Below are 14404 nucleotides of genomic sequence, written 5' to 3' on the forward strand. Positions count from 1 at the left end.
AAAAAAAAGTAATATTATTTAACAGTTTTCTGACTTAAATATTTTCACATAACAAAAGTTTTTATATCACCATCAATATTACTTATATACATACGCCGAAAGTGTGAACGATAACAAAAAAAATCAAAAGATGCCCCCTTCAAAAATAACAGTGAAATGTCTCTTTCTTCAGGAATCTGAAATGAGCCCCTCTTTTAATATACAAAGTCCATACAATGTTTATAATAAAACTGCTCTCTTCTGAAACCAGCGAGGCAATGAGAGAAAATAAAGGCAATTATTTTTCAGGAAAACAAAAACCAAAAAACAATCCCAGCGTCATGTCACAATGACACGGATATTCGTTTATTAATAAAATGAACACAATACTGATCTGAAGTGCTTGTCAGGAGGTAAAATCTCTGTCGCGCTCTCTGTAATTAGACTAGTGCTTATTTACAAAATATACTGTTCAGCCACACAGAGGCCCATATATCTGCTTATGTACATATGTATTTATATATAGAACATATAAATAACTTCAAGGAGAGATTCACGGGAAGTAAAGAAGTTTCCATCTTTGGAATGCTGTGGGAATGACACGCCCCACCCCAGCACGGGGTGGGATTTGGTTTGGGACATGTTCAACGTGGCACCATTGATGAGACTAGAGAATTCCCTGAAATGAAAAGCACACCCGCTTACACACAAGAGAAAAACCACGGGGCTTGTACAGGTTCTCATCCTTAAGATACGAACACGTGTCTGAATTATCGAGCAACTTGGTCCCTAGGGGACAACTCTGTGATCTCCTGTTTGCAACATATGGCTGTGCTTTCTGCAACGACCCGACCAAGGACCTGCGTTAGCGACTCAGGAAGCAAGTGTGACGTCACCCTGTGCGGGCGGCGGAGCCCCACCTGGGTGTCAGGCTGCCTCTGTCCCTGTTCACAACCCAGGTACTGCGTTCTTGTAGCTAATGATTAGGTATCTGTTACAGAGAGAGAATTGGTCCAGCCACCTCTCAAGGTATTAGTCATATTACCTTATGGTAGACTAAAAAGGGTCAAGTTCTACTAATTTCAAAATTCACAGAGAAAAAAATGGAAAAAGCTTCCCTGTGTTCTAACACTTTTTTCTGAAGTTCATGCACCTATCTTATGTTTGTCTTATGAGCTATGCTTCTTATAACAGAAAGCATGAAGGAAAACCTATCTATTTTTTTTCCATGTTAACATCTGTCTTTGCTAATACAAAGAAATCACACTACAATGATAGTAAGATCCAGTTAACTTCTTTTTAACTAGATGCACTGGCCACGGAGTAGGTGAAACTGCTGTTGAAGTACCTGAGTTCAGTGATTTGCAGACAAATGACAACGTGCTTCTGTCCTTCCCAGTTTTTTCCTGTAAGTCTCTGAAAGTCAGTGATTCTTTAGATAATTTTATAGCTTCAAGAAAAAAAAACTCTGTGGTAACATTTTTTAACACTTGACGCTTCAAAACAGAAATCCCTAGGGCTCCGCTCTTCTCCACGCTTCACTCTGATTACATTCTCAGGCTCGGGCGGTGTCAGAACACATTGGCCAGGGCCTGCCACTCACTTGCGGGTTCCTGCACCACCTCGTCCAGGCTTAGCGCCTCGCCTCTGTGCTCCTGGGGGCCTGCGGGTTCCTGCAAACTTCCTGCAGTGTTGACAAGGAAAGAGTCTCAGACATCTGATGGCACAAAATTACTCACATTTAAGTAAAGACAACCTGTTGAACAGAGACAGGAAATTTCTAAATTGATTTGCACTCCATCCCAATGAAAAAAGAATAGTTTGAGCTGCAGGTTTCACAAATGTCGGTGGCGCAAATGACTGCTATTTGAATAGGAACACATATGGCCCTGGTCATGCATGCTCCCTCCCAGAAAGGTCGTGTTAATGTAACACCACTGAAGCACTAGAGTGTGGATTGGAAGAAACTGCTCTCCCTCACAAACTGCTCAACATGAAGTGTCCTGCCCCTCATGGCTTCTGAAACCCCCCTGGGTGCTGCCACCTGCCACTCTCATGGCCACAGCACCTGGACCAGCAGGCTAGAGTCAATGTGGGGACATGGAGGCCCATCTCCGAGGGGACAGATAACCTCTCTCGCCCACCTCGGGGTACCAGGGCGCACAGTGCTCTTGGCGCAGACCCGGCCCAACACCAACCCTGTACCGGCACCACCCACTCTCGACAGAAAGCCCCAGGCCCCAGATCCAGGGCTGCTCACCCACGTGGCTGTGGGCCCGCTTCACATGCAGCTTCATGTTGCTCTTCTGTGTGAAGCCCATGATGCAGTAGGCACACCTGTAGGGCCGCTCCCCCGTGTGCTTCTTCATGTGCACCTGCAGGGCACTCTTCTGGTTGAAGGCCTTCTCACACAGGCTGCAATGGAACGGCCGCTCCCCTGGGGACAGAGGCTCGTGGTCAGCGGCCTGCAGTCACAAGAGTGCAAGTGCTCCCAAGATGCGGTGATGCCCTCCCGCTGCCCGCTGACCACGGGGAGACCAAGCACAATGTAATCAAAAGCTACTGAAAGTCCGAAAAGCATCTGGAAGCAAAGGCTGAGCACATACAGCTCAAACAAAACGTTTCTAGCACATTTGGGGCAGAAAAACAACCAAAAAAAAGCCCATTAAGGACATGGGAATATCAATTCGACTTGATGAAAAAAATGATTTATACAATATTTTTCTTCTTACTGTTACTTAATTGCTTCCAAGTTGCTATGGAAACTGAAAAATGGAAGGTCTATGAAGTGTGCCTTCTGCTGGGAGCCTGCCTGGGTGAACGCCTGCTGCACAGCCCCACTCTGGGGACCGCCCTGTCCCTAAGCAGCATCTCTCTCTCTGATTTCACCTGGCAGTCCTGCCACCCCTCACTGTCACGCACCCAATTCCAAGCCCCCAGGGACCAGGTCCTTTCCTGTCCCAGGGCTCAGGAAGCTGCTGGGGCCCTGCTGACAACACAGGGGGCCGGATGGACAGGGCCTCTCAGAGAGGCATCTGAAGGTGAATCAGGGATGGTGGCGAGGCCAAGGGAGGGAAGGGCTGGGAAGATGGTGACCAGCCAAAAAAAACCATCTGCAAAGAGGCCAGGTGCCAGGAGGCAGGCTGGCTGGAGGACCCGAGCCTCCATGGGGAGGGGGTGGGACTGGGCTGTCCCAGGGAGGGGCCAAGAAAGAGAGATGGGCCATCCTTCCTTCTTTTGGCTATCTTTTCTCTAAGGTGAACCCGAGCAGTCCTAGGTGACAGGAAAAGTCAGCAGAGTCTGAAGATAGAGCAGGAGGGATGGAACCTGGAGGTTGGGGTGGGAACATGCTGCTGTGGTCCAGGTTCTGGGCTCCAGGCCATGAGGGGCCACTGGCCCGACAGCCTCAACTTCCGGGGATCACTCTGAAGAAAGCCTCTGCCAACAGGATAAACTGATAAAAAAACAAGGAACAAACGGAACACGGAGACCTAGCTTTATGAATAATGTGTTGTATCAAAATGAATATTTACATGTTTCATCTTATTTTCTTGCAGTTTGTGACAAAGATTTATTTCTTTTTCTTTTTAGGGCCGCAATGGCAGCATATGGAAGTTCCCAGGCTAGGGGTCCAATCAGAGCTACAGCGCCCAGCCTACACCACAGCCACAGCAATGCCAGATCCAAGCCGCCTCTGCGACCTACACCACAGCCTGCAGAAACATCAAGTGAAGCCTTAACCCTCTGAGGCCAAGAATTGGACCTGCATCCTCATGGACACGAGTCAGGTTCTTAACCCACTGAGCCACAACAGGAACTCCTGCAACGAAGATCTCTAACCTGAGGTCACTCTCATCATTACCTGTGTGGATGCGGCTGTGGCGCTCCAGCTGGCTTGGTTTGGCAAATGCCTTTTCACAAGTGTCACACTTGAACACCCTGGGCTTCTGAGAGCTTAGGGAGGGACCAGCCTGATGTGTCTGCATATGCTCCTGGTAAAGAAACACAGACGTGGAGAGCACTGAGGACCATAGCGGAACCTTCTAGACTTGATGCCAGACAGGAAAAAACATGGAGGCCCTGTGGCCAGTGGCAGGGTTGCCACAGCTTGTCTCGGATCAGGACTCTTCCTGCCGTTCCAGAGCCGTTGGAGGTGATGTGCAGTGGGGAGACCCAGGCACCCCCCAAATGCCAGGGGGGCTCAGCAGTTAGAGCCAGTGCTGCAAGAACAACCAATTCCCTGGGTGGGTGCAGACGCGCTTGCTCAGGCATCGCCTGCTCCCCTGCAGCCTCGCTGGCCATCGTGAAGGCCCTGCAGCCTGTTGACAGGTGCTGAAAGAGCTTTTACTACCTGCCACTGTGTCAGGAGAAAGGGCACCTCAAGGTCATCTGCAGACACATTCATCTCCACTGACCTCTTCCTTGTAGGACAGGAGTCCGTGACTCACTAGCAAGATTCCCAGCTTCCCTGAGTGCCACACCCACCTGGGCCCTTTACACCGAAGTGACAAGCAGCAGCACTTGCCGGGGACAGCAGGTGCAAGAGCCTACCTTGAGGTGCGTGGCACGCTTGAAGGCCTTCCTACACACTGGACAGCCGTGGATGCGCTCCCGGCCGTGCACCTCCTTGCTGTGGTGCAGCAGCAGAGCGGCCGACGCAAAGGTGCGACCGCACTCCAGGCACTGGTGCAGCCGGCCCTCCTTCTCTGGCTGGCCACCCTGGGCCAGGCTGGCAGAGACATCTGTCACCTAAAGCAAGTCAGAAATCCCGATTTTGCTTGGCCGGTGCAAGGATGGCAGAGCCCCTGCTACGGGGACACCAGCCCCCACGCCTGGCATCTCTCCAGAGCCACGTGCACCAAAGGTACCTGGAATGCCTGGTGCACAATGACTGACTGGGCAGGGTCTGGACAGCACTACAGTGCATGAGTCATGACCACCCGGCTGCAGATCCAGCTCTGACCTGACTGCTGTGGCCACTGCAGGCTGGGTGCTTAACCCCTAGTCTGAGAAGACAGACAAGTAACAATCCCACCTCCAGTGCTGGGAGATGGTTACACGGGGGCGGCAGGGGGGATAGGTACACAGCAGGCTGAGAGCTGAGAGCAGGGCATTCACACAAGCATGGTAAATGCTGCCAGTGGGGGTAGCGTGACTGAGTCACATACAGACATATGCTAAACCATGCTGCTGCTCTGGCCAAAGAGCTCTCTCAGCAAATGGACTGTAAATAATACTTAGTAGCTGAAGGTATTTTTATAGTTTTTGACTGGATTAGAGCATTTCACCCAAACTTGGAGCCTAAACTAATTAGCTGGTTTTCAAATCATTCCGATCCTATCAGAATGATCAACACCCTAAAAATGAATAAATAGGACGAGTTTATTACTCAGCTTTTGTAAATAACTGTTCAGTTTTGCAGATGAAAATGTGTATGTGATGACTTAGTGAAAGAAAATTACAAACAATAAGGAAAACTGATGGGGTTTGTCAACATCTTTAGAGTTTTCAGTTATCAAATACTTTTCCATAATGTTAAAAAACACAAAGATGAAGATTTAACAAAAAATACCTAAACAACTACAAAAGATTCCTACCAATTGCTCTCATTCATCTGTGCCACAGTAGGGGGAAAAAAAAAAGGAATGAAAAAAAAGCAATAAAACAAAAGATCAGAAGAGCAAAGATAATGAAGTTATGTCATGTGCCACAGGACAGCTATGAGTCTGTGACACCTGTGACAGGTGTGCAGGTCTACATGGGAGCATCTGCGTGATCAGAGAAAGAAACCACAGAACCACACATTGGCTTTGCTCACTGTATAAAATAGATGTCCTGTGAGTCAAAAAAAGTTTGAAAAACACTGGAATGATACTCTTGAAGGCTGTACTGTAACTGCAGGGTTTTAAGTGATGAAACAAATGCTACGCGGGGTGCACACACAGCACCCTGGAGTTAGTGCTCTCCGCTTCACGGCTGCTGTGACTGAAGTTTCTGAATCAACACCCCATAGCGAGCACTGAATGTGTATCCTTTCACTGTGACCATGAGCGCCGCAGACCTTTCCCTGTCCTGACTCCATCCAGGGACCCCAGAACTTGAGGGTGGTCTTGGATACCCCGATTCAAATATGTGAATGTTATACAACTGAGATTCAGCCAGATGGGCTCTGATTACTCAGGCCAGGCTGGTTATGCCTAATTCCTTCACAAACAAAGTCCTTGTCCCACTGAAAGCCCAATGAGTCATTATCTTGAAATTCATTTGCTGAAATTGTTTAAGCATAAATTTTAATGCTCCTTTAAAAATTCAGAGATTATTTATTTATTTATTTTGTCTTTTTATGGCTGTGCCTGTGGCACATGGAGGTTCCCAGATTAGGGGTCCAATTGGGGCTGTAACCGTTGGCCTACACCAAAGCCATAGCAACACAGGATCCAAGCCGCATCTTTGACCTACACCGCAGCTCACAGCAATGCCAGATCCTTAACCCACTGAGTGAGGCCAGGGATCAAACCTGGGTCCTCATGGATGCTAGTCAGATTCGTTTCCACTGAGCCATGATAGGAACTCCCAGAGATTACTTATTAATTGAATGTTACTTCTCTAAAAAGTTTTAAGAGTTTTTAGACTCATCCATATTCAGAACTATCATTTACTAAGTGCTTTGTCTCCCCACCAAAAAAAAAAAAGGAATTTAAGAACAAAGACTAGTCAAATGACAAATAGGTCATGTACACACATATGAATGTGTATGGAAATGTGTAACAAGACTTGAAAGAATCAGCAAAGGTATTACAGGAAAACTTACAAAAAGAACCAAGTGCAAGTAAATGGCCACGTGCTATCTGATCAGCTGGCATAAATGAAGAAGAGTTTCATATTATCCATTACTATATCTCATTTGATCCCAAATCACGGAACGAATAAGACCTAGCATCGGCACCCCCAGTTCTTCCCACCCCTGCTCAGCACCTGCTTCACCCAGGAGATGCTTCCTGAGGCAGCCCCACCTCCCCCCAGGGCCCTCTATCCCCAGCCCTCCCGAATCTATGTTTTTTGAAAAACCATGAGAATGAATAAAACGTGTACTGTACCTGGTAGGTGATCTCCTCACCAGTGGCTGATGACGACTGCGGGGTGTGGCTCACCAAGATGACCTGGGGTGAGCCTGCTCCCCCCTGGCCCGAGAGAGAGGGATCTGTGAGTAAGGCTGGGAACTGCTGACCCTGGCAAAGACGATCACTGCTTTAGAAGGTGTAACATCATCACATCCAGCCTCATTTAAAAGATCTCTTACGGTGCAGTCACGTTGCAAAACAAGTTGGCAGGTCCCCACCATCTGACTCTGCAATTCCACCCAGAGAAATGAAAACCTACATCCACTCAAAACCTTGAACATGAAGGTTCCCAGTAGCCAAAAGGGGAAAGAACCCCAATATCCATTAACTGATGGCAGGATAAACAAAACGTGGCCCATGTGTATAACTGAATGGCGTTTGTACAAAACGTGACATGCTACATACAGTGGGCACGTGAGTGAAAGAGGCCAGCCACAAAGCCCACATGTCACTGATTCCACTTATGGGAAACGTCCAGAACAGGCAAATCTACAGAGACAGAGAGCAGACGAGTGTTGCCAGAGGCCGGGGGAGACAGCCCGGGCCGGGGTTGAGGGGAATGACTGGTCACCGCTAATGGCACAAGGATTCCTCGCAGGTGACAAACTGTTCTAAAAGTGGCTACGGTAATAGTGGTACAACTCTGTGCATATACCAAAGGCCACTTTAAATCGGTGAACTTTATAGCATATAAATTATATCTCAATAAACTTATAAAAATATATATAAAGAATATTTGTTTAAAATATATATAAAGAATGTGTTATAAATATGTATTTATATATATTATGCACATATATTTATATATATGTTTACATGTATATAAAAAATAAAGAATATTTATTTTAAAATATATATAACTAATATATAAATATACATACAATTTTGCTACCCTCTACAAAGCCACTTTGGTCTTATCTCTACTTCTGCAGACCTCTGTGTATTGACCAGGAATCTGAGACACAGAGAGAGTGGGTGGGCTGGGGTGGTGGGAGGGACAAGTGCACAGAGCAAGCTGGATCTAAATGAACCACCTTAGTGATGCAAATGCTGAATCTATAGCAATAATTTAATATGCAATTTAAATGCTAAAATCAAAGCTGATTCTGAGCGTATTTCACACAGAATCAAAACACTCACTTGAAACCCGTGACCTGGAAGCATCAGCATCAATGCAGAATGCTAATGGGGTCAGGGGCCAGCAAGAATGCTCAGCTGAAGGAAAGGAAAGAACACAGCCCACGTCACCGGAGCCCTGAGACTGAAGGTGAGGGCTGCTTCTCACTGTCCCCAGCCTGAGCTCCAACGGGGAAAGCCGAGGGCAGAGGGGTGGCCGGGGAAGGCACTGCATACATTTCCTCACTGCCTTCGGCAAAGGCTCCACCCCCGCAGAGAGGGAACCTGGCAGAGGGAAGCGTATGGGGCAGAAAGTGCATTTACATAGTCAGAAACAGGGAGCTTCTTAAGTTGATTAGGAGTCTTCACTGTCCATAGGCACTTGTTCAAAAAGTGAAATCATATTTTATGTATCTCCACCTATCAATCCAATTTTCTCTCACAAATGTGGGATGGACAGAAAAGTTCCTATGTACCCCAATAAAGCACATGTTTACTCCCCCCATTACATAAGGAGTAGCTGACTGTTGTTAATTTCAAAGAGCAGCTCCTTCCACACTTTTCATTATGTGTCCACTGCTGGCTTTGGTCACCACTCTTATTAGACTACACAATTTTGAAAAATAGTGTCAATCAAAATTAACAAAGTCACATTTCCTTATTTTATTAATCAAGGACAAATATAACTGCTGGCCAGAAGTTCCGATATACTTAAGAACTAGTTAGTGTTGGCTCAATAAATTCATACTCCCAACCAAAGCTAAAACATTTGAGTCTCCGAGCTTATGCAGTCTGATCAAGGAGAAATTACAATTCCTTTTGTTTTGAGATGAGAAAATCATAGAACAGATTAGCAGCTGTTGAGGGCAAAGTAGATGTGGCTAAAGCGGCAGCGTCGTGAGGGGTGGACACATTGTGCATTCTGATGGTGCTGCCAACAATCCCTGGTGGGTGCTTCGCCATAGCCTGGGAGACACTGCCACCGGGGAAGCTGGGTGAAGGGGCCTGGGATCCATGTCCTTTCTTACAATTGCCTGTGAACCCACCAATACCTCAAAATAAAAAGAGTCATTTAAAAAAGTCCTGAATAAATGTAGCTTACTAGCTTATTATTGGTGTTTAAATGGCTAACATTTAGTATTCTTAACACAAATGCTCTGATGCAAGTATTAAGTGTCTAATAAAATAAATGCTCAACAACCAGCTACACACATGGAAGTGGTGACCTGAGTCTGCTAAATGCTGCCATCTGAAGGGCACAGGTTTTTGGTTGGTTTTATACTTACAGTCTATTTATTTATTTGCCACATTTTATTTATATTGAGGTGGAAATTACAATAATTCTCATTCCCCAAGTGCGCATGCGTTCTGGAAGCGCCTGAGCACTGGCTGAGAGGAGTAGGGCCTGGAAGCAGAGTCAGGATCACCTGCAGGGAGGGTGGTCAGTAACTCAGACCCCAGTCCCACCCGCAGCTATTGAACCAGCCTTGGACTGAGACCCAAATTCTGACGCACAACCCAGTTTGGGAAATACCAACAAAAAATGGATAAGGTGGAATGCCACGCTGATGGATGAGACTTGGGATGGCAACAACTTGGACTCGGCTTCAAGTACGTATAAACCAACCCAATTTACTATTCATGTGTGTTATAATTTCACCAGAAGGATTTTTCTCAGCACTTCGTAATTTTACTGTCCTGCTCTTCCTAAACTAAAATAAACACCATGTCTCGCTGAGTGTCAGGAGATTTGCTGGAGTTCCTGTCGTGGCTCAGCGGAAACGAATCTGACTAGTACCCATGAGGATGCAGGTCTGATCCTGGCCTCGCTCAGTGGGTTAAGGATCTGGTGTCGCCGTGACCTGCAGTGTAGGTCACAGACGTGGCTCAGATCTGGCGTTGCTGTGGCTATGGTGTAGGCCAGCAGCTACAGCTCCGATTAGACCCCTAGCCTGGGAACCTCCATAGGCCGTGGGTGTGGCCCTGAAGAGACAACAACAACAACAAGTCAGGATATTTAGAACCAAAAAAAAGCCAACATAAGCCCAGCTCTCACTGGGTTGGCCCTGCTATACTCAGAATTTCATAAGAAAGCCGTCTTTGGAGAACCTTCTGAGGCAGCACCAGCTGCCCTGGCCAGAACCCAGCGTCCTGCTTGCCAGGCTCCTATGACACCATGTGCGGGCAGGGCTGGGGGGCCCAGCAGCCACATGGTCATAGAAAAGCACTGAAGTCGCAACAAATATTTAAAGGGCTTTAAAAATGTGACCTGATAAATACTCAGTGAACTTGCACTTTAATCATAAAGAATAATTGTCAAAGTAATATACTTTAACATACAGAAAATAAACTCCTAATCATAAAAACAGATGGCTTTCCGGCTTTCCCTGATCAAACCTACCATACTTCCCATGAGTTACTCCAAAGGATTAAATTTCATTAAAATTTCTATTTTACATCACTTTTACCTCATGACTACTTCGCTGCAGTTAAAACTGTACAGTGAGAAAACCCCGGGGATCCTAATGGCTGACGCACATGTAACAGACTGCTGTCCCACTCCCAAAGGCCACTGAGCTTGGCCACTGCTGCTCAGTGGTGAGGGGACTCTGAGGGTTAAACAGGGCATGAGATGAGTCATTGGCATAGGAGTATAACTCGGCAGAGAACAAAAAGGAGGAAGAGCTGAATGAACTAAGTGCCCAGAATCACATCCCTGGACTGGAAATACGCTCTCCGTATGGCTGGTAAGTGGCAGCTCTCTGTCATCAGGCCTCCCTTTGCCCTACCTGCCCAGTCCAGCAAGCCTGACCACAGGTGACCCGAGCCCGCCCCTGAAGGAGAGCCTAGAATCATGGGTAGGGAGTAACAAAAGGGTAAACCACCATCAATAATCAAGTTTCCTACAAGCTGAATCTAGGAAAAAAAAAAAAAAAACTATTCTTATATCTTCAAATGGCCAATTCTGTTCCAATTGTAATTTTGAAATATAATACCAACTTTTAGCATTTAGGTTGATGACACTGTCGTGACAAACAGGCATGGAGTAATATCTAAGGACAAGTGATATTAAAGCACGTACATAGTTATTCACTATATGAAACTCTAAAAGACACCTCTTTCCCTCGTGGCAGAAAAGATGCTCAGCTGCAGGGAAGGATGCAGCTGAATAAAACACCATGGGCTTTAGCGTCCTAGCAGCAGACTCAGTCTGTTGAGGGCCGGCCTGCAGGGTCCCTGGAGGGAACAGAAGGAGGGCAACTGGCACAGACCCTGGTCAGCCAGAGTGGAAGCCCCTCAGTCAGCAAGGGCCGAGCCTGCTGGCAGGGGGCCTCTGTGAGGGCTCATGGTGCCTGAGACATTCAGGACCAGAGCACTGACTGAGACTGGCCGGACCTGACTCTGGGCCGGGTAGGGACATGTCACCATTTTACAAATGGAAAGAGCAAGAACCGAGAAGAGGCAAGTGAACCTCCAACACAGCTCCATGACAAAGATTCTTCACTGTGATTAGATTTCTCATAATGAATTTTCTAATCAAACTCTGAAAGGTTTTCAGCATCCTAAACTCAGTGTATGAGATATCAAACGCACACCCTTCAACCCACATCTACTGCAGGGATTTGTCTAAGAACACAGGGATAAAGAGGATGAGAATCTCCAGACTACTAACAAGACCTGAATGCACCATAATGCCCCTCAATAAACTCATCTCTAAAATGAAATGCTGCACAGCCATCAAAAATGTTTGCGTTGCTAAAATTATTGATGGGACGGTAGTCACAATATAATTCATAAGAAGGGGAAAAATTTATACTACATGATAAATACATGAACATGTTTCTATAAAAGTTGTAAAACAGGCAAAGAAATGATTAGAAGGATGTATGCACAGAATTAGAAGGATATAAACACTCAAAGGTTAACTGTAGTTCCATTTGGGTAGTGGATTTCTTAAATGCTTTTCTGTGCTGTCCATTCCCCATTTTGCATTTAACAAATTATTATTATTTTTTTAATCAGAAAAAAAAAAAAACCCTCAGTTTTGAAAGACAGTATTTAGAATATACACTCAGGGAAGAATAAGAAAAGGAGGGCTGGGAGTGCACCCACCTGAGAAGCGATGTTGAGCGTGACCGTGTCCAGTCCCCCGGAGAGCAGGCCCTGAGTGTCGGCCAGGGTCAGCGTGACGCTGGCCTCTCCCCCCACACCTGACGAGGACATGACCAGGTTCTGAGCAGACATGGCAGATGGGGACATTGGTGTGGTCGAAGGAAGGCTTCCAGTTGTAGTATTAAGTTCTACCAAAAAAAGGCAAAATAAAGACATCAATGGAAAAGTAGGTAAGTCCAATTTTAACGGCACAGGAAGAGAGTTTTCCTAAGGGAACGAGCCTGTCACCATCAGCATTTACATAGCCTAGTCTTCTGAAAAGGCATCAAGCAAATCACAGTGTCTTTGATTCCTGTATTAAGGCAAGGCTTTTGTAAATATCTAAATCTTTATACATAAGTAAACTCTGCTTCTTTAGTACAATACAGAGAAAAGCAGAAAAGGAAGAGTGAAAACCCGGCCCTAGAGTCCCCGTCAGTGCTGTCAATGCAGAAGGAAACTCACACCAGAATTCCCAGGACACTGTCCCCATCCGGGACCAGAGACCAGCCCAAGAGAGGAATGAGATGTGACCCCTGAGCGGCGACCAGTTCCAGAGTGAAATGTCTGACGACCTCTGCTAACAACCACAACCCGCTACCCTTTACGGTGACCAACTGAAATGCAGGCGGTCAGAACAAGCCTCATGCAATCCTCTAAACGTTCATGTGCCCTGCATGGCATCTTAATTTGCTTTAGAAAACAAAACAAAACTCTGTAAGAGCTTCCCCTTGCATCCGTGATGAAGGAGAAAGGAGGGCATCTGGGGCAGATGGGGAAGGGAGGCCTCCTCCTCCTCCACAGACAGACTCATGCACCTGCGGGAAATGCAATGGGCTCGGTGTGGGCTGACCGCTGGGCACCAACACTACACAGTTCAAGTTTTTACTTGGAAGCATAACACACATGCACATGCACGTGTACACACACACTCACACACACAACTCCCACGAGCCGCGCTCCATCCATCTGACAACCTTGCCCCCCACCCCCGCCCCTCACCCCTGTGTGGGGCGCCGGCCGAGATGAGTGACAGCAGCCGTGGAAGTGCTACCTCCTAACCGGGTCTGAACCACAAGGCGACAGTGGGGGCTGCGCGGAGCCGTGGGCGCAGGTCACTTACTTGTGAGCGGCGTCCTCCACAGATCCACACTCCCGGAGTCCCACACTGAGCGGCACAGACCTGGAACCTTCAAAAGCAGTACAACCATTAGGAGGCTGGGCTGGCCGCCCTCCGCAGCCTCTCGGCTCCCAGGACCTGCCAGACCCCCTCGCCCGGCCTCTGCACGGGGCACGGGCCGCCAGGCGCAGGGAGTGTGGATCTGCCGAGGGCCCGCGGCCCCACCTCGCCAGCTTGTGTCCCCTCCGCCCCCGAGGGACCAGACGAAGAAGGGCTGAGAAGGGCCGCAACAGCTTGGCACCCTAACTGCTGCTCAAACACAACCCCTAAGGAGGGGCCACCGGGCAGCAGGGCCTCATGAGGGCAGCTGGTACAAGGCCGGGGCCAGAGGAGGAAGAGCAAAAGCCCAAGTGAGAAGGGCTCCCCGCAGCTCAGACGGCCAGGACTCCGAGCCTCACTCAGCCCTGAAATCACGGCGCCCAAGAGGCCCTCCAACCAGGACAGTGTGTCAGACTTTCCGATGCCTGTGAATGCAGCAACCGGACTGTGCAGCCCAAGAAAGGCAAAAAGGAAACACGTCTGCAAGTTCATTAACCAAAGTGGACCCGGACACAAAGTCCAGGGAAAAGACTGAACAACGTCAGGCAAGGCCAGGGTTCATATTTCAACTCAACCATGGGCTGAATGAACCTTTCCGTGTGCTTAATTCAAAAGATTTCCCACAAAAAGAATCATGGCAACACCTGTTCAAGTCGAACTAGCCTCAATGTGTTGAAAAGAACCTCTGCTTAAAAACTGAAAAATTTATTAAGCATGCAATTGAGTAATTAAAAGCTGTAATTACATTTAATATATAATTCTTACTATATAAAAACACTTGTTTAAAGGTCTGGAAGCCACAATTTTAAATTCAAAT

At 47.3% G+C, this 14404-nt stretch overlaps 1 protein-coding gene across 8 annotated transcripts in view; it reads right to left on the reverse strand.

The window, feature by feature from the left end:
• Window positions 1-14404, reverse strand: part of ZNF236 (zinc finger protein 236) — a 91966-nt gene continuing 77562 nt past the window's right edge. For 3 of the 8 annotated variants that reach the window (XM_047766934.1, XM_047766928.1, XM_047766933.1), the window contains 6 exons: window positions 12330-12517; window positions 7077-7208; window positions 4531-4728; window positions 3842-3971; window positions 2240-2416; window positions 2-1663 (listed from right to left, as the gene is read on the reverse strand). In XM_047766934.1, the coding sequence (XP_047622890.1) occupies window positions 1551-1663; window positions 2240-2416; window positions 3842-3971; window positions 4531-4728; window positions 7077-7208; window positions 12330-12517 (938 nt within the window). In that variant the 3' untranslated portion in view covers window positions 2-1550. Of the gene's footprint in view, window positions 1664-2239; window positions 3434-3841; window positions 3972-4530; window positions 4729-7076; window positions 7209-12329; window positions 12518-13491; window positions 13559-14404 lie in introns of those variants that run through there. The other 5 variants (XM_047766929.1, XM_047766932.1, XM_047766930.1 and 2 more) reach the window with 5 other exon arrangements.

Source organism: Phacochoerus africanus, chromosome 2, assembly GCF_016906955.1.
Source record: "Phacochoerus africanus isolate WHEZ1 chromosome 2, ROS_Pafr_v1, whole genome shotgun sequence".
In the NCBI taxonomy this organism is placed as follows: Eukaryota; Metazoa; Chordata; class Mammalia; order Artiodactyla; family Suidae; genus Phacochoerus; species Phacochoerus africanus.